The sequence below is a fragment of the Rhodotorula graminis genome (genome assembly GCF_001329695.1).
Source record: "Rhodotorula graminis WP1 unplaced genomic scaffold RHOBAscaffold_3, whole genome shotgun sequence".
Classification (NCBI taxonomy): Eukaryota; Fungi; Basidiomycota; class Microbotryomycetes; order Sporidiobolales; family Sporidiobolaceae; genus Rhodotorula; species Rhodotorula graminis.
Window position 1 is genome coordinate 866751 of NW_017264930.1, and position 24604 is coordinate 891354.

Here is a 24604-nt window from a genome sequence, read left to right on the forward strand (position 1 = left end):
ACGCCGCGCGCCAGGGCAGGCCCGACCGGCTCCAGGCCTCGCGCCCCTCTCGCGGCGGCGCCAACCCGTCGGTCGTCGTGCGCGTCGTCGACCCGGCCGCCCCCTCCTCGGCCAAGATGGCGCCCTCGATGGGCTGGTACCCGGCGGAGGACGTGCTCGACCCGGTCCAGGACGACTCGCCCAACTTTGGCGCCGCGTGCTCGTTCGACAACCCGTTCAAGACGTGCGGCGACTACTTTGACGAGGCGTCGGGCGTCGACCACGGCCTGTTCTGCAGCCCAACCGGTGTGTGCGGCGGCAGGGGCGCAGCGTGCGGCGCGACCGAGGCATGCGGTGACGGTGCGTCCCCTCACCTTCTTCTCGTGCACTCGACTCTGCTTTCAAGGCGCACAGGCTGACTCTTTGCCTCTACCTGCAGGCCTGAGCTGCAACCTGTCGACCCACCGCTGCGTCGCCACGACCGCCAAGCTCCTCTCGATCGACTCGGCGCGCAAGGCCGCCCGCCGCCAGTCGGCCGCCTCGCGCTGCCCCGACGGCGCCGAGGCCTGCCCGTCCGGCATCGGCGGCTTCGAGTGCGTCTACACGGCGTTCGAGGACACGTCGTGCGGCGGGTGCGTCGGGTTCGGCGGCCGCGACTGCTCGGCCATCCCGAACGCGCTCGCGACGAGCTGCCGCAGCGGCGCGTGCGTCGTTCACGCCTGCTCGGGTGGGTACGAGCCCGGCGACGACGCGTCGGACTGCGTCGACGCGATGGTCTGAGCGCGCTCAGGAGGCGGTTCTCGTCGGTCCCCCGAGTGTGTCTCTCCTCGGCCTTGTTGTACTCTGTCACCCTCGTCCCAGCATTATGTGCCCCCATCACGACTACATCCTGCATTGTCCAGCACCCATCTCGCGCGCTCGAGCGCATGAACCGCTCGAGAGCCGAAAGCGTCCCGCTTCTCTCGCTCCTTTGCGACCTTAAAAGCTTTAAAAGCCTTATATATTCTTTTTTTTCTTATAAAACTTAAAACCTTAGAGGCTATTTAAGTTGCTGATTTATATTAATTTTATTGTTCAAACATGAGAGCTTAGTACGTGAAACATGAGAGCTTAGTACGTTAGCCATGAGAGCTTAGTACGTTAGCCATGAGGGTTTAGTTCGTTAAACATGAGAGCTTAGTACGTTAAACATGAGAGCCGTTCCGCCCTCCTCCCTCCTTAGTACGTACTATCAACAGGCTCCTCGACAAGATGGCGGGCATCATGTCGCCGATCGCCGGCGAGACCAAGAAGCGGACCTGCTACTTCTTCGACTCGGGTGCGTCCCTCTCCCAGCTCCTCGAGCGGTCAGGTCGCGGCCCACCGGCTCGTCTCCTCGTGAGCGAGGGCAGGTGTCGCGATGAAACGTTTGCGCACCCTCGCTGACCGTGCCTTGCCTCTCACAGACATTGGAAACTACCGTACGTCCTCTTGCTCACTGCCACAGTCCCCTGCGTCTGCTGACAGCCGGCTCTCGCCCTCCCCCTCCCTCCCCTCCTCTCCTCGGCACTCTCGCAGACTACGGCCCGTCGCACCCGATGAAGCCGCACCGCATCCGCATGACGCACTCGCTCGTCATGAACTACGGCCTGTACAAGAAGATGGAGATCTTTGTGCGTCCTCGCTCTCTCCCTCTCTTCGGCTCTCTCGCTCTCTCCCGACCGGGCTGACCTCGCTTGCCGCCCATCTCGCAGCGCGCAAAACCCGCCACACGCAAGGAGATGGCGCAGTTCCACACGGACGAGTACGTCGACTTTCTCGGGCGCGTCACGCCCGACTTGGTCGAGGCGGCGGCTGAGGGCAGCGGTGGGCCCAAGGTCGCAGGGCTCGCGAGGGAAATGAGCAGGTGTACGTCCTTCTTTCCCCTCGCCCCTCTCTCGTCTCGGTCGAAGGGACGCACTGACTCTGGGACCCGCCCGCAGTCAACGTCGCCGACGACTGCCCGGTCTTTGACGGCCTCTTTGAGTACTGCTCGATCTCGGCCGGCGGTTCTATGGGTCCGTCGCCGTCCTCTCATCTCCTCTATCCGGCTCGTCAGAGACTCGAGCGCTGACATGGCCTCAACCCATGCGCCTGCAGAGGGTGCCGCTCGGCTCTCGCGCGACAAGTGCGACATCGCGATCAACTGGGCCGGCGGCCTGCATCACGCCAAGAAGGCCGAGGCGAGCGGCTTCTGCTACATCAACGGTGCGTCGAGCCCGATTGCCTGATTCTACTGCCTGCCGTGGCCGGTCACTGACTCGCCCTCGACGACCCCCAGACATCGTCCTCGGCATCCTCGAGCTCTTGCGGTACCACCCTCGCGTCCTGTACGTCGACATCGACGTCCACCACGGCGACGGCGTCGAGGAGGCGTTCTACACGACCGACCGCGTCATGACGTGCTCGTTCCACAAGTACGGCGAGTTCTTCCCGGGCACGGGCGACCTCAAGGACATCGGGTACAACAAGGGCCGCAACTACTCGGTCAACGTGCCGCTGCGCGATGGCATCAACGACGACAACTACCGCAGCGTGTTTGAGCCCGTGCGTCCCGTCAATCCCTCGCGCATGTCGCCGTCGTCGCGCTCGAGCCTCACTGACTCTCTCTCGCCCTCGCCGTTGACAGGTCATCTCGCAGATCATGGAGTGGTACCAGCCGTCAGCGGTCGTGCTGCAGTGCGGCGGCGACTCGCTCTCGGGCGACCGTCTCGGCACCCTCAACCTCTCGATGCGCGGTCCGTCCCCTCGACCTCTCTCCTCCTCGCTCCCCCTCTCGTCCTGACGGCGCTCGAGCTCTCCCGCCTCTAGGTCACGCCAACTGCGTCCAGTTCATCAAGTCGTTCGGCCTGCCGCTCCTCATCCTCGGTGGCGGCGGCTACACGATCCGCAACGTCGCACGGACCTGGGCGTTCGAGACGGGCCTCGCTGCGGGCATGGAGCTCGGTACCAGTGCGTCCCTCCTTCCTCTCTGCCTCTCTCTCTCGTCGCTGTGTGGAGCTCTTGCCCGCCTCTCGATCGTGCCCTCACTCACGCTCGAGCCTCTCGCGCGCAGACATCCCGATGAACGAGTACTACGAGTACTTTGGCCCGACGTACCGCCTCGACGTGCCGCAGAGCAACACCGAGGACATGAACACGCCCGAGTACCTCGACAAGATCAAGGCGCAGGTGTTCGAGAACCTGCGGCAGACGGCCGGCGGCGCGGCCCCGAGCGTGCAGACGCAGCGTGAGTCGCTCAAGGCGCGCGCGTCGGTCGCCCTGCTCCTCATCGAGCAGGCATACTGACTACATGCCCTTGGACCGCCTCGCAGCTATCCCGAGGACGGCGATGGACGAGGACGACGACGTCGAGGAGGACGAGCGGGATCCCAACGTCCGGCGGCACCGTGCGTCCGCCTTTCTCTCCCTCTCTCGGCCTGCCTCGCAGCGCCAGCAGTCGGTCTGACTCTCTTGCCCACTCTCCTGCAGAGGCCGAGGTCGACCGACGAATCCAGCGCGACGACGAGTTCTCCGACTCGGAGGACGAGGGCGAGGGCAACCGCCGTGACCGGCAGTCGCACCGCGGCGGGTCGGCTTCGCGCAAGGCCGCCTCGGCAACCGCGAGGTCCAAGTCGCCGGCACCTGCAGCTACCGCCGCCGCCGCCCCGACCTCGATCCCGACCGAGGAGAGCTCGGCTTCGGCTGCAGCACCCGTCGACGCTCCTGTCGCGACCGCCGTCGCCCCCTTGCCGGCCAACGTCACCTGCGGCACCGAGGAGCTCCTTCCGCCGCTCAAGGCGACGAGCACGACCAACGGCGGCAGCGCGAGCGGGTCGGCGACGGCCGAGACGGCTGCGGCGCAGGAGGGCGCGGCCGAGGGCGACGCCGACATGCGCGAGGCGGGCGAGATGCCGGTGCAGGGGACGAGTGCGGCGCGGATGACGACCGAGGCAGGGCCGGGCGAGGACGATGCGCGTGGCCCGCCGACGACGACGGCCGGCGAGGAGGAGGGAGCCGACGTCGAGATGAAGGAGTGAGCGCGAGAGTCGTGCTTCTCTCTCTTCTCTGCAATGTTGTGACTGCTTGTTGCATTTCGACTAGCCTGACAGGAGAGCAGGCGTCGCGCAGAGAGAGAGAGAGGGACGGACAAAGTCCGCGGCGATGTGGTGGTCGAGCTTGGAGCCAGCTCAGCCGGGCGAGCGAGAGAGCTCTCGTCGCTCCTCCACGACCACCGGCACCTGCTGCCTGTGAGCCTGCCAGCTAGCCGCACACCGAGCAGTTCACCACTCGACAGCCATGGGCAAGAAGTCCAAGCCCGCCACGGCGCCTCGCACGACCGCCATCAACCCGGCCGCGGTCGCAACCATCCTCACCGCCTTCTCGCCGAGCACCGCCGCTGCCGGCCCGAGCTACTACGCCCACCTGCACGCTGCACCCGACGCCCACACCCTGCGCGTGTACGACCTCGACGGCAAGTGCGTCTCGCGCTGGGCGAGCAACGCCAACAGCGACGCCCAGGACGAGGCCGACGAGCCCCGCGTCAAGTCGCTCGCGTGGTGCTGGGTCCCGCCCGCATCGGCGCACGACGCCCAGGGCGACGGCGGTGCCGCGGGCGACGGCAAGCGCGGCAAGAAGCGGAGAAAGAGCGACGGTGGAGCGGCGGCCGACTCGCCCGCCAAGCCGTCGTCGTCGTCGTCGGCGGCGCTCAAGCCCCAGTTGATGCTCGCCCTCGGCCTCGAGAGCGGCGCCGTCCTCCTGTGGCACCCGCTCGGCACCGCGTCCCGCACCTTGTCCCACCCGACCTCGGCCTCGCCCGTCACCGCCCTCGCCGTGCCCGTTTCTCCCTCCGCCAGCGCCGACGGCCACCTGTGGTCGGCGCACCAGGACGGCGCCGTGCGCGTGTGGGACGTCGTATCGGGCGCGCTCGTCGGCAAGGTCGGCGGCCTCGCCGAGGAGCCGCGCTGGGACGACCTCCTCGTGAGGTACGAGCCGGCGTCCGAGGAGGGCGGCAAGCGCACCGTGCATCTCGTCCTGTCGCACCTGTCGCTCCACGTCTACTCGGTCCACCTCGGCGCGGCGTCGAAGAAGGAGGGCAAGGTCCGCGACCTCAAGGCGACCGAGCTGGGCCGGTGCACGGGCCACGTCGAGCCGTGCTCGGTGCGGTGGACCGGCGCGTCGTCCTCCGCCGACTCGTCGTCCCCCGACGCCGACAAGCTGTCGTTCCTGTCGTACTCGCCGACCGACCGCTTCGTCCAGGTCTGGCAGATCGCCACCTCGACCCCGTCCTCGTCGCCCCACATCGGCCTCCTCCTCGCCCGCCTCGGCACCGACAGCGGCGTCTCGTCGGCGACCGTCTCGCCCCTCGCAGGCGACGTGCAGACGCTCGCCGCCGTCGACTCGGCGACGGGCAACGTGACGCTGTCGGCGCTCCCGCTCTCGTTCGCGCCGGCGGCAAGCCCGAGCAAGAAGGCCAAGAAGCACGCCGCGGGCGTCGTCGCGCTCGAGGCGCAGTGCGAGGTGACGGCGCCGACGCAGGGCGGCAGGAGCGAGGCGGGCGTCGCCGAGGTCGCGTTCCGGGCGAGCGACGAGGCCAAGGCGGTGCTCTGCCGAGGCGGCGTCAAGCCGGTCTTCGAGGTCGTCGTGCGTCCCCCTTTCACTGCCCCCCTTCTCTCCCATTGATCAGGCTACTGATAGCCCCTCTGTGCGTGCTTGCAGTCGTTCAAGGAGGAGGGCGCGTGGGTGTCCAAGGTCGAGCTTGCACGGAGTGCAGCCGGCCTCCTCGTCGCCAACGGCGCGACGGACTCTGCAGGCGCAGTGAGTCTTCCTTCGCTCTGTCGACGTCGACCTTGCGGCGGCCCGACACTGACTTTGCCCGCCTCTCTCCTCCCTCGTCTTCCCTTCTTCCCTCGTCCCTCCTCACCCTCTCTCGCCGCCTACGTTCGCCCCGTGCCGCAGCCCAAGCCGTCTCGCTACAGCGAGCACACGTCGTCGACGGCCGCCGCGACGGCCGCCCCTGATGCTGCCGCGGCGTCCGACGACGAGGAGGCGGTCAACGCCGGCGAGCTCGACGTCGATGCGGCCGAGCCCACGCTCGCCGACCGCCTCAAGGCGCTCAATGTGTCGCAGAAGAAGGAGCGCCGCAAGGCGGCGAGGACGGCCCGTCTCGATGACGACGTCGAGGTCGCGTCCGAGTCGAGCGGGTCCGAGGACCTGGACGACGACGATGTCGAGCTCGGCAGCGACGACGAGGACGCCGTCGGCCCGGCGGTGCCGGCGACGACCCTCACGACGACGCTCGTCCAGGCGCTGCACTCGCAGGACGGCCCGCTCCTCGAGTCGTGCCTCGCCCACTCGAACTACAACCTCGTGCGCTCGACCGTCAAGCGCCTGCCGTCGGGTGGCCTCGTCCTGTCGCTCCTCGAGGCCATCGTCGACCGCCTCGGCAAGCAGAAGAAGGGCCGCGAGGGCCTCGCGTCGCCCAAGCGCGCTCGTGCCCTCGTCGGCTGGCTCCGCGAGACGCTCGTCGTCCACGTCGGCTTCCTCGTCACGGTCCCGTCGCTCGTGTCGCGCCTCGCGGCGCTCCACGCGAGCCTGACGCAGCGCCTCGCGCTGCAGCAGCCGCTCCTCGCGCTCCAGGGCCGCCTCGAGCTCGTCATGAGCCAGATCGACCTGCGGCAGGACCGTGCGCGGGCCCAGACGGCGCGCAGCGGCGGCAAGGCGATCAAGGCGGCGCCCAAGGGGACGCGGTACGTCGAGGGTGAGAGCACGGACGACGAGGACGAAGAGCTCGGCGAGGGACTCGAGGGCGAGGACAGCGAGGGCGATGTCGAGGACGTCGTGCTCGGTCCGGGAGGGGACGACGACGAGGACAGCGGCGAGTCGGACGGGTTCGGCGAGATCGACGACGACGATGTCGACTCGGACTTTGACGACGAGGAGGACGGCGAGGGCTCGAAGGTGCCCCGGCACAAGGTCCGTCACGCTTTCCCTCCTTCCTCTTTCTTTCCTTCCATTCCTGCGCCTCTTGGCGCCTCGTTCCCGTGCCCTTAACGAGCGTGTTCTGACGATCTTGCCCTCTCTCTCTGTCGCTCTCCCTCTCGCAGCGCAACGGCGTTGCGTCGCTGCTCGACCTCGAGGCCGAGGACGACGACGACTTTGACGAGGACGACGAGTCGCTCGACGGCGGCGAGGACCTGTCGGACGACCCAGAGGCGGGCGAGGACGAGGAGTTCGAGGCGTGAGTCGCTCTCGGCGTCGCTCGACACGAGCGCGATGTCAAGAGCGTGCGGGAGGAGCGCACGCGGCGGGCTCGAGGAGTAGAGTGTATCGGGGGCAGCCCGCGCTCCTTCTACCGTCACAACTATCACATTCCGCATCGTCTGCAGCTCTCGAGTCGTGCGCCCTGCTCGAGCGCGAGAAAGCTGTCTCGTCGCGAGAAAAGACGCTCCGTCGTCGAGCGCACGAGCTTCTTTCGTGGTGCTTGCAAGGAGAGCTTACGCTGAAGCTCGTCGAGCGCCCGTCACTGCAAGCAGACTGGCGAGAAAAGCTGTCGCACGTGAAGCGGCGCGGGACGAGAGAGCTGGGACGAACGGCAGAACGGCTTGCTCTCGCTCCATCTGCCTACCAGCGCGTGAGTCCACCTTGCGAACCTGCAGGCGAGCCTCGTGTACGCACAGCTGACCTCTCTGCCCCCACCAGGCGCGCCCTTGTCACCAGCACAAGCTTTCCCCTCGCCGCCTTCCTCGCCCCCCCTCGCACACCAACCTCTCCACGCCCTCCCACCATGTCCTTTGGAGGTCCCGGTTCCGCCTTCAGCTTTGCTGCGCCGACTCGGCCGTCCCGCCGCGGCAACGGCTCGTCTGGCTCGTTCAGAGACGTCGCCGCCTCGGCCGCCAACTCTTCCTCGCCCGCGGCCCACCCTCCTTCCTCGGCGCACGGCGGCCCGAGCCCGGTCGTACCGCCCGCCCAGCCGTCCCTCGGTGCCTTCTCGCCCGGCGCCGAGCGCGACAGCTTCCTCCAGAACGGCGCCAACGGCACCTCGCTCGAGCACGACCAGGCGCCGCATCAGCAGCAGCAGCAGCAGCCCCAGTCGCAGCACCAGTCGCAGGCGGCGCGGTCCTTCTCGGCCATTGTATCGCCCGGCGCGTCGGCCAACGGCGCAGACGGCGCAGACGGCGACGGCGGCGTCTCGGGCAAGCCGTTCGTCTACTCGCGCGAGCTCCTCCTGAGCCTGTACGACGAGGACAAGGCCAAGCGGCGCCCGATCGAGCTCGCCACGCACGAGACGGCGACGAGGGACCTGTCGGGCTCGAGCGGCTCGAGCCACAAGCCGTGGCTCCTGCAGGACTATCGCGAGGGCGAGAAGGAGGTGCGTCGTCGGCTCTCTCTTTCGCTTCTGCGCGTTGCCGAGTCGAGAACTCGGCAGCGTGCATGCCAGTGGTAGAACGAGACTGAGGATTTTGCCCTCTCGCAGCTGTTCTCGACGTCGATCCACCCGCCCAACGTCCGCCCGTCGCGCCTCAACCGCACCGACTCGTCCCTCTCGGCCGCAGGCGCGACCTCGAACGGCGCGTCGGCCACGCTCGACTTGTCGTCACTCGGCACCCTGCCTCGTGACCGCGATCGCGGGCTCGGCTCGCCGTCGCTGCGCTCGCCCAGCATCGAGAAGGACATCCTCGCCGCCGGTCGCGACCGCCGCACACGCGAGCGCTCGGCGGGCCCGCCGCCGCTCGGTATCACGGGTGGCGTCCTCGGCGGCATCCTCGGCTCGGTCGCGACCCCGGCCAAGAAGAAGGACGAGCTGGCGGCGGGCACAGGCGCGTCGGCTGAGAAGAAGGACGGCGTGTGGCAGGGTGGACGCTGGAGGCGTACTGCTCAGGAGGCTGAGGAGGCCGAGAAGGTGCGTCCCAGTCCTTTCGAGCCTGTCCTCGAGCGCACGAGCCCTGACTGTCCCCCTTCCCGACCTGCAGCAGCGCACCTCGGCCTTTGGCTCTCGCCGCTTCCCTCTGCCCGACGACGAGTCGAGGGCGTCCTCGCTCGGCGACAACGGTGCTGTCCCTGACTCATGGGAGGAGCGCAACGACAACACGCCGCCGACCGGCTCGGCCGCCCTCAACGGCGAGGCGCTCTCGAACGAGCCCGACCTCGCCGCGAGCGTCCTCGGCTCGCTCGCCCTCGACGACCCGTCCGACGACGCGCTCCTCGCCAATCCGTCGGCCTCGTCTGGCGCCGCCACGCCGTCGCGCGCAGCGCCGCCGCCCGGTCTCGGCGCGTTCCCGCCGGCCGAGGTCATGTGGCAGTACCGCGACCCGTCGGGCCAGGTCCAGGGCCCGTTCTCGGCGGCGACCATGCACGACTGGTACCGCCAGCAGTTCTTCACGCCCGACCTGCGCGTCAAGCGCACGACCGACACCGAGTTCGAGTCGCTCGAGAACCTCATCCGCCGCACGGGCGACTCGGACAAGCCGTTCCTCGCGCCCAAGCCGTCAGCCCCGACCTCGGCCTTCTCGAGCGCGCCGGGCACGCCGCAGGGCGCGTCGAGCTGGGGCGCGTCGAGCGCTCGTGCGCAGACGCCGCTCGAGCAGCTCACGGCGGCGGTCGCGCAGGGCCGCTTTGGCAGCGCCGCACCGGGCTCGTCGCTGTACGAGTCGTTCGGCAGTGCCGCGCCGAGCCCCGCACCCGAGCCGCAGACGCTCCCGCAGTCGGCGTTCGGCCAGGCGCCGTCGTCGCTCGACCCGTGGGGTGCGCCTCTGCCGTCGGCCGGCGGCGCGCCGTCGTGGAACGGCCTCGGCGGCGCTGGTCTCGGTCAGCAGCAACAGCAGCAGCATCACCTGTTCCAGCCGCAGCAGCCGCTTGCGTCGCCCGGCGCGCCGCTCCAGTCGCCGATGGACCTCCTTCGCCAGCTCGCCCAGCAACAGCAGCTCGGCCAGCAGCTCGGCCAACAGCAGCAGCAGCAGCCGTTCGGCCAGCAGGGCCTCGGGCACGACATGTTCGGCCGCCCGTCGCTCCCGTCGTCGCCCTTCTTCGACCCGAGCCAGCTCGCGCCCGGCGCCGGGTCCGCCTCGCCGAGCTCGTGGCTTCAGCAGCAGCTCTCCCAGCAGCAGCAGCACATGCAGCAGCCGCAGCAGCCGTGGGCGTCGCTCGCGGGCAACCAGGCCGCCATGTCGTCGCCGCTCGCCCAGTTCGCCCAGGCGCCGGGTGCGGGCGCGCCGTCGCCCGTCGGCCGCCCGGCCCAGGTCCAGTCGCCGTTCGCGCAGCCCGCTCAGCAGCACCAGCAGCACCACCAGCAGCACCACCAGCAGGCGCCGCCGCCGCCGCACTCGCCTTGGGGCTCGGTTCAGCAGTCTCAGCAGGCCCCGGCCGTCGAGCAGCAGGACGCTCCGCGTGTCGCCGAGCTCGCGCCGCCCATCCCGATCGTCCCTGCGTCGGCTCCTGCTGCCGAGGAGGCCAAGTCGGCGCCTGCTCCGGTCGAGGCGCCCAAGCCGGCCGCCACCAAGGCCGCGTCGCCCGTCGTCCAGGCCAAGGCCGCTCCCGCTCCGGCCGCGCCGGCGGCTGAGCCGTCGCCCTCGCCGTCGCCCGCCCCGTCGGCGTCGTCCAAGGCCGGCGCATCGGCGCCCTGGGCCAAGGAGGAGAAGGTCGCCGCCGTTGCGCCCGCCGCGCCGTCGCCGTCGCTGCGCGAGATCCAGGAGGCCGAGGCGCGCGAGGCCGCCAAGCGCAAGGAGGCCGCTCGCGTTCAGGCGGCGCAGGCTAACATCCAGGCGGCGCAGCGTGCGGCCGCCCTCGAGGCGCAGGCGGCGTCCGAGACGCTCCCGTCGTCGGCGAGCTGGGCTGCGGGCCCTGCCCAGGTGCCAGCGCCTAAGGCTCCCGTCGGCGGCGCCGCCCCGTGGGTCAAGCCTGCCGCTGCGGCGAGCCCTGTCGCGGCCGCCAAGACGCAGCAGAAGACGCTCAAGGAGATCCAGGAGGAGGAGGAGAAGCGCAAGAAGGCGCAGCTCGCCGCGCAGCAGCAGGCCGGCCAGCCCGCTGTCGGCAAGGGCTACGCCGGCACGGCGCAGCAGGCTGCCCCGCAGGTCGGCGGCGCGTGGACGACCGTCGCCGTCAAGCCCGCCGTCGTCGGTCGCCCGGCGGCGCCCGGCGCCAAGCCGGTCGTTCCTGGCCTCCCCTCGACGGCTTCGAGCTCGGCTGCCGCTCGCGTTGCCGGCTCGACCGGCCTCCCGGCCAAGCCCGCCGCGAGCCCTGCGCCTGCCGCCGCCGCCGCCGCTCGCCCGGCCGCCGCGTCCGTCATCACGGCCGCCGTCCCTGCGCGCTCGGGAACCTCGGCGCCTCGCAGCGTCAACGTCAACGGCTCGTCGTCGACGACGACCGTGTACGACATGGAGAACCCGCCGCCGCCGTCGCCCGAGTTCCTGTCGTGGACCAAGCAGGCGCTCAAGGGCCTGAACGTGCCTCGTGCGTCATCGTCCCTCTCTCTCTCTCTCCTATCTTTTCCTCTTTCGAGAGAGCCCACTCACTGACTCGCGCTTTCCGAGTGTCCTGCAGTCGACGAGTTTATCCAGATGCTCCTGTCGTTCCCGCTCGAGGCGTCGGCCGACGTGCTCGAGATCATCTCCGACTCGGTGTACGCCAACTCGTCGACGCTCGACGGGCGCCGGTTCGCGACCGACTTTACGACGCGCCGCAAGAACGACGTCGCGGTGCGGTACCCGAGCATCTTTGCCAAGGGGACCGTGCGCACGGCGGGCAAGCCGTCGAGCATGGCGGCCGTGCTCGCCGCGACGCCGGCGCCCAAGGCGAGCGAGTGGAACGTCAAGGTCTCGCAGAAGAAGAAGAAGGGCGGCGCCGGCGGCGCCAAGTGAGCGTGCGAGCGTGCGAGGGCCGTCGTCCATGTAGCCGTAGCCGGTCGACGACGAGCGTCGTCGAAAATGAGCAACTCCGCGCTCCCTCTCTCTATCTCTCTCTCTCTTTCTCTCTCTCTGGTCCCTCGAGAGTATGCAGTGTGAGCGCATCGCGAGATTGTCCATTGCGCTCGGCAGGCTGCGAGGCGGATACGCCGAAGAAGGTGCTCGAGGAGCGGGAAAACCGAGGAGAAGGGGGCACAGAGAGACGCAAGTCTATACAGCTCGGCAGGGCGAAAGAGAAAGGGAGAGAGAGGAAGTGGAGGGGAAAAGGCGAAATAGGGAGAGAGTTCGTCGCCGGCGGCGTCGTCGACGAGGAGAACGAGGTCCATCGGCTCCCCCTCGCTCGAGTGTCTGTGGATAAGGGAGGTTTTGCTGGCCAAAGGCGAGCGCTACATGAGGATGGGGGTCACAGAAGAGGTTTCGAGAAAGAGAGAGAGAGAGGAAAGGAAGGGAGGAGAGGGTCCGGGCGAAGGAGGTCACTGCGCCTCGACGACGGCGCCCGACACGCCCTCGTCGCGCGCCTCGAGGCCCTGCCCGCCGAGCACGACCTCCCGCTCGTCGTGCGCCACCGCCGCCGCCGCCGCCGCCGAGCGCACCTTGCGGCACCTCCCCTTGCCGCCCTTCTCGCGACGGAAGCCCGCATCGAGCTGCCACCCGACCTGACACGTGTAGACGTGGCACGCGCCCGACTCGCACGTGACGCCCTGCGCGCCGCGGATGGCCGTACAGTCCTCGCCGTGGCCCTTGGAAGCTGCGAGAGAGGGGGAGAGGCGGGTTCGGGAAGGTCAGGTTCGGGGCTCGAGCGCACGCACGAGGGCGTTGTGCGACGGGAGAGAGAGAGAGGGACGCACTGCAGCCGCCGCACGACTCGAGCTCGGAACGCGTGTCGAGGCACTCGTAGCTGCACGGGTGCGAGGAGGAGAGTCAGGATCCTTGAACTGCTCGTGTCGAGCGAGGCGAGCGGAAAGTCGGCGACGCACGTGCCCATGCGAGGGAAACTGCGACGAGGGGACGCTCGACGTGTCAGTGAGAGGTATCTACGATTGAGAGAGACGGGAGGAAAGAGGGCTCGAGGACGCACATTGGGCAAGCCTGCTCGCCAACCGGGCACAGCAACCTCGAGTCGAGCGTCTCCCACGGCTCCTCGCGAATCGCGCGCTTGACGTAGTCCCACACCTTCTCGGCCTTGCCCCGGGCGTCGTACAGCGCCGACGGCTGCGGCTGCGGCTGCTGGGCGTGCTGGCTCGCGCCGTGCGACGGCGCACTGTGCGACGCCGACGCCGCCTGACTCGCGCCGGGCTTCCCCTTGTCGCCGCCGCCGTGCGCCGCCTGACTCGCGCCCGGCTTCTGCGCGTGCGCGGCCTGGCTCGCGCCCGGCTTCTGTGCATGCGCGACCTGGCTCGCGCCGGGCTTCTGCGCGTGCGCGGCCTGGCTCGCGCCGGGCCTCTGCGCGCCCGCGCCCGCGCTCGCGGTCGCGGTCGGGTACGCGGCCGAGGGCCCGTTGTTGTAGTTGCGGCGCTGGAGGGCGGCGTGCGAGGCCCAGGCGGGCGAGGGCGAGGGCTTGCCCGCGAGGGCGTGCGACGGGCGCGGCGAGGCCGACGCCGAGGACGAGGACGAGGCGGCAAAGGCGTTCGAGACGCCTGTTTTCGGGCATGCGGCGGGCGAGAGTCAGTCGACGGCTCGTAGAGGAGAAGGAGAGAGAGGAGAACGCACCCTTGATGAGGTCGAGGAGCTCGTCCGAGAAAGTGCGCTTGCGCGCGCCGGCGAGCCCGACCCGGCTCGTCTTTGTCGGGCTGCGCCTCTCCCTCAGCTGCTTGACCGTCGTCGAGATGCGCTTCGCGAGGTTGAGCTGGAACGCGGGCGCGTCGGTCGAGTTGGACGAGGGTGCGACGACGACGACGGCGGGGGCGGGCGAGGCGCGTGCGGGTGCGGGCGCGACGACGAGGGCGAGGAGCGCGGCGAGGACGACGAGGCAGTGGATGCGGTGGAGCATGATTGGTATGGGGACGAGGTACGAGAGAGAGAGAGAGGCGCGAGGACGAGGGGAAAGAGGGAGGAAGGCGGGTCGACGGAGTTTCCGGTGCGCGTGCGACGAGATGTCAAAACCCGAGGGCTCGAGGGGGGCGAAAGCCGAGGAAGCCGCGACGAGCAGAAGTGCGCGAAGGGCGACGGCGTGCGACTGAACGCGAGAGGGCGACGGCGACGGTGAGGAGGAAGGAGGAGGGGGCGACGAGAAGAAGCTCGCGAAACGAGGGGGGGCGAGCGGAGGCCGTGCGGGCTCGCTTGCTTCGGAAGCAGAATCGGGGGTGGGTTCCCTCGACCCAAGATTGACTGACCCACGCCGAGTCTGACCCGGGTCGGACCCAAGTCGGGAAAGCGAAGGCGCCGAAGGCGGGTCCACGCGAGCCGAGCGCTCGACGAGTCGGCGCCCCAGGCTGGGAACGCGCAGCGAGAACGCGCGGGCGGGCGACGAGCTCGAAGCGGCAGGCGAAAGCTGGGCGCGCAGCTTGAGCGCGAAGCCACTGGGCGAAAGAGGATGCTGCCTGGAGCCACGGTGCGCCGCCGAGTTGCCCGCTCGAGCGACAAGGCCAAGGTGCGATTGATCGCGGCCGGCCTGGCGAGTGCTGACGGGGGGCCGCTAAGCTGGACTGGGTTGGGAATGCGGGTCGAGTTGGACGAGATGGCGAGGGAGGCGGGTGGGCGAGGAGGCGGGCCTCGCCGTTCGAGGCGAGCAACCAGCTCGACAGCGCTGGTGCGCAGGAGCAGCGAGTCTGACGTCTTGGGAGCAGAGTACAGAGCAAGCAGCGGCCATGCAGCAGCTGCTGCTGAGCCTGGAGAGGTAGAGGAGAGGGAGGGAGGAGGAGGAGGAGGCGGGACTTGGGCGCGACGACGACAACGAGCTCCTCCCGCCTCGCTCGCAAGCCATGCTGTCCCGTGCTGCAGTCCAGTCCGCAAGAGGTGAGCCTGACACTCTCCCGAGCCTCTCCAAGACGCCCCGCAAGCTCACCGTCGCCCCCCTCGCTGCAACAGCTCCGCTCGGCGCCATCGCCTCGACTTCTCGCGCGACGGCCACCCTCACCTCGCCAGCACCGGCACCGTCCAGCCAACCCTCGCACGCCCGCCCCTTCTCGTCGTCCGCACCCGCCGAGGAATCCAAAGCCCGCCGCAAGACGCGCCTCGTCCGCAAGGCCAACCTCGAGAAGAAGGTCCAGCTCGTGCGACACAACGACCAGGCCCGCCCCGACCCCGTACATGGCTACCGCAAGGGCAACGACGACCTGTGGAACAAGTCGCTCCTGAACCGCATCCTCCTCCGCCGCGACGACGTGTGGGGCGACGTCGTCCAGGTCGACGGCAACTCGTCGTCCCCCTCTTCTTCCTCGTCGGCTGTCGTCAACGAGCAGGGCCAGAGCAGCAGCGGCGGCAGCAGCTCGGGCGACGGCACCCCGACGCGCTACACGCCCAAGCTGTTCAACTTTGGCCTCGACGCCGCCACGGCCGAGCAGCTGTCGTCGGTCCTCCCGGCAACCTCGGCCCTGCGCGCCACGCTCGGCGACGGCGAGGGCGGCGCGCCATCGAGCGTCGACGCCGTCGTCCTCGAGCGGTTTGAGCGCGCGACCGACGCCGAGGAGCGCAAGCGCGACGCCCTCATGCGCATCGTCGACCTGCGCAACGCCGACTCGAAGGGGATCGAGGTCGAAAACACGCGCAGGATCGCAGCCACCTTTGGCCGCACCCCGGGCGACACGGCGTCCCCCGAGGTCCAGGGTGCGTCCTGCCCCTCTCTCTCCCTCTCCCTCCTCCTCCTCGCGAACCCTCCTGACCCCCTCGCTCAATCGCGCGCAGCCGCCATCCTCACGATGCGCATCCGGTCCCTCTCGTCGCACCTCGTCTCGTCCCCTCGCGACGTCCAGAACCGCCAGGCGCTGCGCCTCCTCGTCGCGCGCCGCGCCAAAGTCCTCAAGTACCTGCGCGCCGTCAGCGTCGCCCGGTACGAGGAGTGCCTCGAGCAGATTGGGGTCGAGCCGAGGGCCGTCGAGGGCGAGGTCGTCGTGAGCAAGCAGGAGCTGAGGACCATGATCCGTGGGGCGTAGAGCGCGTTGCGCGAGGGCGGTGGAACGATGAGCAACAAGCACGTCTCTCTCTCTCTTTCTCGGCGCGAGCAGGAGCGGTCGAGAGAAGCTTTCCTGAGAGCTTGCCTTTCTCGTCTCTCGTCGAGTCGTCGCTCTCAAGCCTGTGCGAGAGAGAGTCATGCTGGGTTGTACAAAGAGAGCCTCCTCGTGAAGCTCGACTACGGCCCGCTCAGTCCGTCGATGCGCACCCTCGGCAACCTGTGCGAGACGTACTTCCTGTTCATCAGTACGAGCTCGACGCAGGACCGCGCCATGCCTGAGCTGGACAGAGAGAGAGAGCGCGCGCGACGCACCGCAGTGTGTGCACTCGACGATGACGCCCTCCTTGAGCTGCGCTTTCGGCACTCGGCAGATGCACGTCGAGCCGGCGTAGTTCATGTCCTGCGCCGATGTCGGGGTGTCGAGGAGGTCAGGGTGGAGGTCCGGCACGAGGTAGGAGAGGAGGAGGAGAGAGGGGACGCACCCTCGACTGGATGCACCGTGCGCAGCACAGCTTTTCGTACCCCGACTTCTTCCACTTGGCGATCAGGCTGCGCGCGAGAGGAGGGTCAGCGATCTTCCCTACTTCGAGCCGCTTGGGGCACGCCGTCGAGGACGGAGCGCTCGAGCGGCGAGTGGAGGAAGGAGCCGACTCACTTGGCGTCGGCGTACTCCTGCTTGATGAGCCAGTCGTACAGCTCCTTGGATATCGCTTCGCGCTTGTAGTACAGGTCGTAGATGTAGCTGCGCGGTGAGAACGAGGGTGGGTCAGACGACGTCGTTCAAGCAAGCGAGAGGCCACGGCAGGGCGAGGGTCTCTCGATAGAGGCGAGGCGCAGGCTGACGCACCGGCTGCGGGTGTGCGTGATGCGCATGATGGGCCACAGGCTCTCGGTCTTGCGCTTGCCCTCGTGCGTCTCGGCCTCGGCTGCGAGAGAAAGGGGAGGGCGAGGTCAGCATCGCTGCCTCGGCTCGGCAGGCCGCCTGTGCACCTCGGCGGCGCGGCAGAGAGCACAGGGAGAGAAGCGGGAGACGGACCGTCGCGCATCTTGCGGTTGTATTCCTCGAGAATGTCCTCGATCTCGTCGAAGCCTTCGGGAGGCGGCTTGGTGCGGCTGCGCAACAGGGAGGGGGACGGGTCAGAGGCACACTCTGGCGCATATGGAGAGTGAACCGGTGGCGCACTTGGTCTTGATCTTGGGCATGGCGGGCGAGACGACGAGGGTGGGGAGGTCGGGGAGGGAGATGAGGACGCGCGGCGGCGAGGGTGGCTCGGGGGGCGCTGCGACTTGGTGTGGGCGTGTCAAGTGGGCCGAGTGGTGGGACAAAGAGGCTTAGGAGCTCTCTGGAGCGAGTCGCGGTGGTGTGGGAAGTCGACCTCTCATCGCTCTCCTCCTCGCGGTTCGACTCGATGCTGCTCACTTCGCCTTGCCCTGGACCCGCTCCGGCAGGCTAGTCCACCTTCTACTGCTCTTTAAAGGCCAGCGCTGCTCTCTGCTCGGCTCGCTCTGCTGTCCTCGTCGAGTTCGCCCACGCTCCTCGCCCTCATCTACTTTGCCGGCAAACGCCACGAGCCCGGCTGTTTCTGCTGGTCTGCGTCGCTCAGGCGCACTGTCGAGTAGAGAGCGAGAGGCCCGGGGATAATCTGGAACCCGCTCTCCTGTGCTCGTCAGTGCTCGCGCCTCGTCCGGACGCTGGCTCCCCCTTCGTCTCGGCGTTGCGGCCCCGGCTCGCCCTCGCTCTTCTCTCTCGCTCTCCTCACTCACCCTAGTCCCGTCAAACTCGCCACCGACTCGCCATGGCCCGCCTCTCTACCCTCGCCGCCGCCCTCGCCCTCGCCAGCACTGTGCGTCCCACCTCTCGCCATCTCTGCATCGACGAGCACCGAGCTGACCGGCCCCCTTTCCTCCCACAGGCGCTCGCCCAGAACCTCATCAACACGCCCTCGCTGTTCCAGTGCACCGCCGCCGCCCTCACCTACCAGTGCGCCGCACCGCCGTGCACCGTCGTCGCTCGCCCCTCGGGCGACCAGACCCAGCAGCTGTGGTCCGGCGGCGAGGTCGCCGATGCGTCGGGCAGCGTCAGCTGGAAGCCGGTCAATGTCGCTGAGGGGACCGACGTGACGCTCTGGATCACGGACAGCAACGGCGCCACCGTCTCGTCGGCGTCGGTCACCGTCTCGGGCGGCTCGGACGACTGGTGCGTCATGCGCTCGCCATCTTGCCTGCACTCTTCTCGTTATCAAGACGATGTAGGCTGAGCTGGATCTCGCACCATGCGCAGCCTCTCGTCGTCGGGCTCGTCCGGCTCGTCGTCGACCAAGGCCGCCTCGTCGGCCACCAGCTCCGCCGCCGCCGTCGGTGCCGCCGCCACATCGGCCGCCGCCTCGGGCGCCTCCAAGGCCATGTCGGCTGTCTCGTCGGCCCTGAGCGGCTCGGCAACGACCTCGGGCGCCGCTGCTCCGTGAGTCGCATTCCTTCCTGCTCAACCTCGTTCGTCTCTCTCTCGAGATCCTGCCCCTGACTCTCTCGCCGCCTCGCGCCTCGCAGCTCGTCGTCCGGCGACTCTAACAGCGCCGCGGGCTCGCTCATCATTCGCGGCTCGTACGTCCTCCCCTTTCGGCGCCGGTCTCTCCCTCTCCAGATCTCGCACTCACACTCGTACCCAATACGCAGGGCTCTCGGCGCCGCCCTCACCATCGCTGCCGTCGCTCTGTCCGTCTGAGCGCCCTCGACGAGGGTCGGTCGACCGTCGATCGCGCCGCAGGAGCGCCGGCTCGGTCGTCTTTCTCTCCAGCCTCTTTGCAGACGTAGACTCTCCCCCCCTCCTTACTGCTCTACTCGCAATAGACATTCTCGCTCGTTGCACTATCTTCGAGCCCGTGCGCACGAGAAGCGAGAGCTAGAGAGACAAGCCACCGCACGAAGGTCCGAGCGTCCTCGACCTCCTCTCCTGGACAGGACGAAGGTGGCCGAGAGGTGGGGAGACCCCTTTGCGAGCTCGTCGTTCCCTCTCTGCCGCGGTGCACCTCCTCGTCAAACCAGCAGCGAAAGAGCGCTTTCCTCTCGCGCCCGCCTCAACCTCTCGAGCGCGTCGCCGACCTGCTCCAGCTGAACGTCCATTGCGCGACTCGCCCGGCCATCTACGACTGGCCGAGCTTGGGCAGCTCGCCGATGACGACGCCGCTTCCGCCGCTGAGGTGGCGCGAGCGCACCGTCGTGAACGAGGGTTTGGGCGGCGAGGGAAGGGTGAAGGTGGGGAACCGAGGGGGCTTGACGCCGTTGCCGACGGGGACGAGCTTGAGGGGCGATGGGGCGGTGAGGCGGGCGCGGGTCATGGCGAGTGAGGGAGCTGGTCCAGCAGCGAGTTTGGCAAGGAAGGAGGGGGCGACAGGTCGGGGAGGACGAGGGTGAACGAGGCGGCACGAGCTGCGGTCGGGCCGAGATCCAGTCAGCTTCGGCGCGCTCTGGATCAGTGAAAAGGACGCACCTGATAGATCTGGGTCGCCTGTACGGCTTGTCGAGCGTGTTGCGAGTCGAATCGAGGGACGGACGGTTTGATGAGCGCTGCGGGGAGGAGGGTGGTGAGCGGCGACCAGACTCTGAGGGACGATGGTCGCGTGCTCACCAGCTTTTGGGGGTTCCTGAGCGACTACAGACGCGACCGGCGCGTCGATTGTCGATGTCGGAGAGCGAGGACGAGCGGGGAGAGCTGCGGTGGACGACGACGACGACGACGAGCCAGCCTCACTCTCGGGATACGTAGTCCTTGCCCGGCTGTAGCAGCGTACGAGTAGATTTCAGCTGCGATCCCGCTCACGCCACCTAGCTCTGGTGCCGATTTGTCGCCCTTGGTCGGGGCTGCAGCCATCTTCATCTCGCTCACGGCTCGGCACCTCGCCACCTCGCTCGAACCATGCTAGGACCGCTCGTAAAGGCGCAGCTTGTGGCCTTCTTGACCAAGAAAGTGCGTCCCGCTCTCCCTCTGCCCCTCTCCACCTGTCCTTCCCCCCTCGCTGACTCCATCCTCCAGCTTCTTGAGTCGCCCACATTCCACAAGGGCGTCGGCGCGATACACGGTGGCGTCTCCAAGCTGCAGCAGAGCGCGTACGACACCCTGGCGCGAGCAGTCGGTGCGTCCCCTCTTCCTCTCCCTCCTCCTCCCCGACCCCGCCGCCGCCGTGCCCATCGCTCCCCCTCTCGTCCCTCACAGCCCCGTAGCTGACTCCCCCCTCGCACGAGCAGAAGAGCACGACGCGCAGCACCCACCAGCCCACCTCAAGTCGGGCGCGACGGCCGACTCGCACCGGCCTCGAGCGAGCGAACCCGTCAAGGTGCAGAACGACGAGCTGCGCAAGTTCATCGAGCGCACCAAGAAGGAGCTCGAGAAGGAGCAGGACGAGGGGCGGCATGGTGGGCGGCGATGAGGGTGCGGGGTGAGCGCGAGGTGCGGGTCCGGGCGTCCTTGGTCCGTCCTCGCTCTCGCTCCCTCTCTCGTGTGCGCCAACGACGATCTGACTCTCCTCGTCGCCGCAGTTGTTCCACTTTCTTCCCTTGTTGCCACAGTACCGTTTCCTCTCTCTATATCTCTCGCCCTGCAACGACGCACGCGCTCCATGAACAAGAGCCTTGATGCAGTCTCGACAACACGCAGAGAAGGGAGGAGACAGAGAGAGAGAGGGACAGAGAGAGGGCAGCGCAGGGTCTGTGATGAAGGGGGAGATGCACATGATGAAACAGAGGGATGCTCAGTTGCAGCCCTCGGCCGACAGGCGGTTGCGCGGCTTGCGGTACCCCGAGTCGGCGAAGCTCGAGATGTTGGGGCTGCGGTGAGGCGCGAGCGTCAGAGAGAGGTCCTTGAGGGCGCTCAAGAGAGAGAGGGAAGAGAGAGCGACGGACTTGAGGTACATGGCCATGTGGTCGTCGATGTACTTGCTCGTCGCTGCGGGGGAGGACGAGACTCAAGTCAGGGCGCGCTCGAGCTTCTGCGACTCGAGAGAGAACGGGCTCACGATGAGACTTGGGGTCGCAGCCGACCTGCGCGTCGCCCTTCTGGTAGACGCTGCGAGGGAAGGAACGAGCGTCAGTTGCCTGAAAAGGTGCGCTCGAGCCTCGTCGCGACCGAGGCGGCCGACGCTGCTCGACTCGATGGGAAAGAGGGAGGTGGGACGCACCGGACGTAGTCGATGAGGAGGCTGCCCGGGAACGTGAGCTTTCCCCTGCGGACGAGCAAGCGCGAGAGGAGGAAGATGGGAGGGGAGGGGAGACAGAGGGTCAGGGCCACACTCTCTCGGTCTGGCGGACTGAAGGACGCACCATTGTGGCTCCTGGAAGGCGTAGCTGCGAGACGAGGGGGAAAAGAGAGAAAGGGTCAGTGCGCGAAAGGCGAACGAGGTTGAGAGAGAGAACCGCTCGGACCTGATGGCGAGGTTGAGGACGATGCTCTGCGGGTCCAAGGTCGTCAGTACGGCTCGTCGGGGAGGACTTAAGAGAGTGAGAGACGCACCATGGGCTCCTCAGAGACGAGGCGCTGCTCAATCTGAGCCGCCTCGTCAGGCCCGATCGCCGACGCGCGCATCGTCCACGTGCTCGTGCCGTTGATGGCCCACCGGATCTCGCCGTCTGCGCCTGGGTCGTACTGCGAGCGAACGAGGGTGAGCGTCGAACGAGAGCGCACCCGAGCGACCGGCTCGAGGGGGAGGAAGGAGGAAAGGAGAGAAGCGGACGCACCTCGAACCCGTACGAGGTGTACCCTCGACCCGAGAACGACGTGTTGTCGGTCATGACCTCGTGCGACAAGCTCTCCTGCAGGATGGCGCCGTGCCACTGGTTCTCGCGGATCGTCCAGTCCGGGTTGAGCTCGATGTGCGGCGTAAAGTTCTTCCAAAGGTGGCCCGCCGTGAACGGTGCGATCTGGACCGACTGAGACGCCGAGCCACGGTCGCCAGCTGCAGGTCGCGGGGAGTGTCAGGTCGAGAGGTGCTGAGGAACGAGAGGACGAGGAGGAGGAAAGGGACGCACTGCGCCAAATTGAGCCCTCGAGAGCGTCGACTGCGAGGGAACGGCGCGCACGAGGGTCAGTATACGAGTCAGGGACAAGGAGTGAAAGAGAAAGGGCACGCACTCTCCGGCGCACCCCTGCCGACGCTCGGACGAGGCCCAGGGTGCTCGTCGCGGTCCTCCTCGCACGTGCACGCCGAGAAGCGCTGCCCGTCGAGCCAGGACAGCTCGCCGCCGTAGTCGCGAGAGCCCGACGTCTTGGCGGCGACAGGGTCGGTGCCGTTGGGCCAGCTGCGCCAAGGAGGAAAGGGCGTCAGGGCACGTCGAGGAAGATGGGCGAGGCGCGAGAGACGAGGTCGACGCACGTCTGGTTGGGCAAGGTACCGACGTCGCACGCATCGTACGTGTAGGGCCAGACGCCCTGAGTCGTGCCGCCATAGCCTGCGCCGGTAGGGAAGTCAGGAAAGGGTCGTCGAGAGGACGAGAAAGGGTGCGAGGGAAAGGGCAGCGTACCGGCGCGACCGAGGTTGCCGAGCGTCCAGACACCGGGCCACAGGCCCTGCGTATCGGGCTCGCCGGGCAAAGACAGGCGAACCTCCATGTAGCCGCCGGTGAAGCTGTTTGGCGCGAGTTGGGAAGGTCAGCTCGTGCGCGCACGGACCCTCCTGCTCGGCGGCTTCGTCGAGCGCGAGAGACAGAGAGAGAGAAGGGGACGCGCCAGAACTTGTTCCACGACTGCAGCATGCCCGAGCGGAAGTTGAGGCCGTTCCACGGCTCCTGCGTGAGCTCAATGACGAGGTTGCCGTCCTTGGTCGAGACGGCGTCCGGGTCGTCTGCAGGACGGGACGAGGGTCAGTCTCGTCGCGACACGGACCTCCCTGCAGCCGAATAGACGAGGAAAAGGCCGAGCGTACACCATTCGAGATCGCTGCATGGCGAGAAAGAGGGTCAGTTCGGGCTCGGCGCGTCGAGGGGAGGGGAGGATGGCGAGAGCGAGACTGACCGAGTGCCCCACTGCGAGAGTCGAGATTCAAGTACATCCAGAGGCCGAGGGGAACGATTGAGAGAGAGAGTGAGGGAGGGAAGAAGGTCAGAACGAGTCGGACGTTGAGAGTCGAACGACGAGGGGCCACGAAGCGCACGTAGTGAAGGTCGACCGCCTCCCAGTACCTGCAGGAGGCTCGTCAGTATGTCCTCAGCGGCGGTCGAGAGGCGAGAGGGACGCACGGGTCGTCGCCAGGCCAGAAAGTGCGCCCGTCCTGGTTGAACTGCGGAACGACGACCTGAGTCAGTCGTGCCACGACGCGCAAGGGGAGCGAGAGGGGACGCACCTCGTCCGAGAAGACCAACTTGTACTCCTCGCCGTCGAGACCGGTGCGCGCGTACGCTTCCGTCGGCGTGGCGTCGTCGATGAGGGTCGGCAGGCCCGGGATCTTGGGCACCTGGCCCGTCGAGTTGGTGAGCGTCTCCATGGCGGCCCGGTTCCAGCTGCCGTCGATCGCGAACCTGTCCGAGCGCTCGAGGTTAGGACGAGGCCAAAGAGAGACGAGGTGGGGAGGAAAGGGACGCACCGGTAGACGGGCCACCCTGCGAACAGGCCGACGATGACGATGACGACGATGCAGAGCGACGCCGTGTTGAGGAGCGCGAACCAGCTGAACCTCGAGCGCATCTGCTTGTCCATCATGCGCTCGAGCTCGGGATCCACCTCGTGAAGAAAGTCGTCCGGCTCTTTCTCCCACGACGTCCACGACGACGCACCCGGCGTCGTGCTGCCCGACCGACCCTCGAGGCGCGGGATCGACTGCGACGTGCCGCTCGGGTTGAGCTCAAAGTTGGACGAGGTCGACGAGGGAGAGTCGGGGATGGGGAAGGACGAGGACGAGTAGGGGAGGGACGGCGGGTCGAGCAAACACGAGCTGGACCGCCGCCCGCCGAGGACCGCGGACGTGCGTCGAGGCGCGAAGGCTTCAGGAAACGGGCTGTAGAGGCCTGTGGGTGCGAGAGGACGTCAGTGCTGCCCTGTCGAGCGGCTGGAACCCGCACGAACGGCCCTCGAGGTCACGTCTCGAGGTTCCCGCTCGTCGCGCTCGGCGCTCAAGGCTGGGGAGAAAGGTCCACGTACCACCGACAGTGCCGTTCAGGACGCCTGCGAGTCGAAAGAACGCGGCCGAACCTCGGGTCAGCACACGGTCGCGCTTCGAGTTGAGCGAGCGCACGGTCGAGAGAGAGAGAGAGGGGGGACGGACCAAAGGACGCCTCGTCGAGGTGGCTCGACCTGCTGTCTGACCGCAGCGACGACTCGCCGCGAACGCCTTGGGACGAGTCGGGGCGTGCCGAGCCTTGCGCGTCGAACGACATCGAGAGCGGGGTCGTCGGGAGGGGAGCGGTTCGACTCGCGGTGGGGGCGAAACGCGAGGGCTGGAGCGCGTGTGGGCGAGGTCGACGAGCTGTAGTTGAGGGCGCTGAGCGAGTAGCAAGCGTGCGCCGCGGCAGCAGGTGGAGAGAGGCGAGCTGAGAAGGTGAGCCGACGAGGCGGATCGTCGAGCGTGCCAAGCCAAGCTCCCGAGGAATCAAGACTCGAGCCTCTCTGGCCCGAGGGCAAGCAGCAAAGTGGCGC

At 68.1% G+C, this 24604-nt stretch overlaps 10 protein-coding genes across 10 annotated transcripts; 6 read left to right on the plus strand and 4 right to left on the minus strand.

Moving 5' to 3' along the window:
* Positions 1-1242: 1242 nt before the first annotated feature.
* RHOBADRAFT_34474 (uncharacterized protein) lies at positions 1243-3285 on the plus strand (the record flags this gene model as incomplete). The annotated part of the gene is made up of 10 exons (XM_018413199.1): positions 1243-1297; positions 1425-1439; positions 1537-1631; positions 1713-1866; positions 1941-2015; positions 2098-2205; positions 2279-2544; positions 2627-2735; positions 2809-2949; positions 3053-3285. 10 exons carry the CDS (start codon positions 1243-1245, stop codon positions 3283-3285), a joined length of 1251 nt encoding a protein of 416 aa, XP_018273057.1.
* Positions 3286-4243: 958 nt separating this feature from the next.
* Positions 4244-7359, plus strand: RHOBADRAFT_51975 (uncharacterized protein). Its single transcript, XM_018416108.1, has 4 exons — positions 4244-5619; positions 5695-5793; positions 5935-6951; positions 7083-7359. The coding sequence occupies exons 1-4, from the start codon at positions 4276-4278 to the stop codon at positions 7218-7220; spliced, it is 2598 nt and encodes an 865-aa protein (XP_018273058.1). The 5' UTR covers positions 4244-4275; the 3' UTR covers positions 7221-7359.
* A 1832-nt stretch (positions 7360-9191) lies between these two features.
* On the plus strand, positions 9192-9458 carry RHOBADRAFT_7774 (uncharacterized protein; the record flags this gene model as incomplete). The annotated part of the gene is made up of 1 exon (XM_018419199.1): positions 9192-9458. A coding segment is annotated over one exon (267 nt), but the record flags the coding sequence as incomplete, so codon positions are not given.
* A 2499-nt stretch (positions 9459-11957) lies between these two features.
* Positions 11958-14063, minus strand: RHOBADRAFT_51977 (uncharacterized protein). Its single transcript, XM_018416109.1, has 5 exons — positions 13587-14063; positions 12955-13513; positions 12854-12870; positions 12725-12774; positions 11958-12624 (listed from the first exon to the last, which is right to left on the minus strand). Exons 1-5 carry the CDS (start codon positions 13864-13866, stop codon positions 12280-12282), a joined length of 1251 nt encoding a protein of 416 aa, XP_018273060.1. The 5' UTR covers positions 13867-14063; the 3' UTR covers positions 11958-12279.
* A 681-nt stretch (positions 14064-14744) lies between these two features.
* Positions 14745-16023, plus strand: RHOBADRAFT_66124 (uncharacterized protein). The gene is made up of 3 exons (XM_018418871.1): positions 14745-14831; positions 14904-15641; positions 15720-16023. Exons 1-3 carry the CDS (start codon positions 14798-14800, stop codon positions 15965-15967), a joined length of 1020 nt encoding a protein of 339 aa, XP_018273061.1. The 5' UTR covers positions 14745-14797; the 3' UTR covers positions 15968-16023.
* A 152-nt stretch (positions 16024-16175) lies between these two features.
* On the minus strand, positions 16176-17190 carry RHOBADRAFT_31383 (uncharacterized protein; the record flags this gene model as incomplete). Its single annotated transcript, XM_018412967.1, has 7 exons — positions 16176-16204; positions 16300-16387; positions 16470-16536; positions 16643-16729; positions 16835-16913; positions 17024-17100; positions 17171-17190. The coding sequence occupies 7 exons, from the start codon at positions 17188-17190 to the stop codon at positions 16176-16178; spliced, it is 447 nt and encodes a 148-aa protein (XP_018273062.1).
* Positions 17191-17783: 593 nt separating this feature from the next.
* Positions 17784-18709, plus strand: RHOBADRAFT_42226 (uncharacterized protein; the record flags this gene model as incomplete). The annotated part of the gene is made up of 5 exons (XM_018414028.1): positions 17784-17831; positions 17901-18184; positions 18269-18448; positions 18535-18588; positions 18661-18709. The coding sequence occupies 5 exons, from the start codon at positions 17784-17786 to the stop codon at positions 18707-18709; spliced, it is 615 nt and encodes a 204-aa protein (XP_018273063.1).
* A 374-nt stretch (positions 18710-19083) lies between these two features.
* RHOBADRAFT_64642 (uncharacterized protein) lies at positions 19084-19666 on the minus strand. The gene is made up of 3 exons (XM_018418534.1): positions 19613-19666; positions 19475-19551; positions 19084-19413 (listed from the first exon to the last, which is right to left on the minus strand). The coding sequence occupies exon 3, from the start codon at positions 19320-19322 to the stop codon at positions 19128-19130; it is 195 nt and encodes a 64-aa protein (XP_018273064.1). The 5' UTR covers positions 19323-19413; positions 19475-19551; positions 19613-19666; the 3' UTR covers positions 19084-19127.
* A 563-nt stretch (positions 19667-20229) lies between these two features.
* RHOBADRAFT_51981 (uncharacterized protein) lies at positions 20230-20608 on the plus strand (the record flags this gene model as incomplete). The annotated part of the gene is made up of 2 exons (XM_018416110.1): positions 20230-20452; positions 20521-20608. A coding segment is annotated over one exon (182 nt), but the record flags the coding sequence as incomplete, so codon positions are not given.
* Positions 20599-23725, minus strand: RHOBADRAFT_24891 (glycoside hydrolase family 16 protein). The gene is made up of 18 exons (XM_018412660.1): positions 23516-23725; positions 23316-23450; positions 23212-23252; positions 23127-23154; positions 22988-22998; positions 22899-22912; positions 22709-22817; positions 22498-22601; positions 22350-22425; positions 22082-22275; positions 21715-21932; positions 21491-21622; positions 21403-21428; positions 21301-21324; positions 21159-21203; positions 20997-21046; positions 20884-20926; positions 20599-20808 (listed from the first exon to the last, which is right to left on the minus strand). The coding sequence occupies exons 1-18, from the start codon at positions 23669-23671 to the stop codon at positions 20733-20735; spliced, it is 1482 nt and encodes a 493-aa protein (XP_018273066.1). The 5' UTR covers positions 23672-23725; the 3' UTR covers positions 20599-20732.
* Between the last annotated feature and the right edge of the window lie 879 nt (positions 23726-24604).

Bases quoted from the DNA above. Each gene is read 5' to 3' on its own strand.
- RHOBADRAFT_51977 (XM_018416109.1), bottom strand. From the start codon at position 13,866: ATGCTCCACCGCATCCACTGCCTCGTCGTCCTCGCCGCGCTCCTCGCC. The intron at 13,514-13,586 runs GTGCGTTCTCCT...GCCCGAAAACAG, and splicing joins GCTCCTCGACCTCATCAAGG to GCGTCTCGAACGCCTTTGCC. The intron at 12,625-12,724 runs GTGCGTCCCTCT...CCTCTCTCGCAG, and splicing joins CGAGTCGTGCGGCGGCTGCA to CTTCCAAGGGCCACGGCGAG.
- RHOBADRAFT_51975 (XM_018416108.1), top strand. From the start codon at position 4,276: ATGGGCAAGAAGTCCAAGCCCGCCACGGCGCCTCGCACGACCGCCATC. The intron at 5,620-5,694 runs GTGCGTCCCCCT...GCGTGCTTGCAG, and splicing joins AGCCGGTCTTCGAGGTCGTC to TCGTTCAAGGAGGAGGGCGC. The intron at 5,794-5,934 runs GTGAGTCTTCCT...CCCGTGCCGCAG, and splicing joins CGACGGACTCTGCAGGCGCA to CCCAAGCCGTCTCGCTACAG.
- RHOBADRAFT_24891 (XM_018412660.1), bottom strand. From the start codon at position 23,671: ATGATGGACAAGCAGATGCGCTCGAGGTTCAGCTGGTTCGCGCTCCTC. The intron at 23,253-23,315 runs GTGCGTCCCCTC...GTCGTTCCGCAG, and splicing joins AGTTGGTCTTCTCGGACGAG to TTCAACCAGGACGGGCGCAC. The intron at 21,204-21,300 runs GTGCGTCCTTCA...GCTCGTCCGCAG, and splicing joins GCCTTCCAGGAGCCACAATG to GGGAAAGCTCACGTTCCCGG.
- RHOBADRAFT_64642 (XM_018418534.1), bottom strand. From the start codon at position 19,322: ATGACCCGCGCCCGCCTCACCGCCCCATCGCCCCTCAAGCTCGTCCCC.
- RHOBADRAFT_66124 (XM_018418871.1), top strand. From the start codon at position 14,798: ATGCTGTCCCGTGCTGCAGTCCAGTCCGCAAGAG. The intron at 14,832-14,903 runs GTGAGCCTGACA...TCGCTGCAACAG, and splicing joins TGCAGTCCAGTCCGCAAGAG to CTCCGCTCGGCGCCATCGCC. The intron at 15,642-15,719 runs GTGCGTCCTGCC...AATCGCGCGCAG, and splicing joins GGCGTCCCCCGAGGTCCAGG to CCGCCATCCTCACGATGCGC.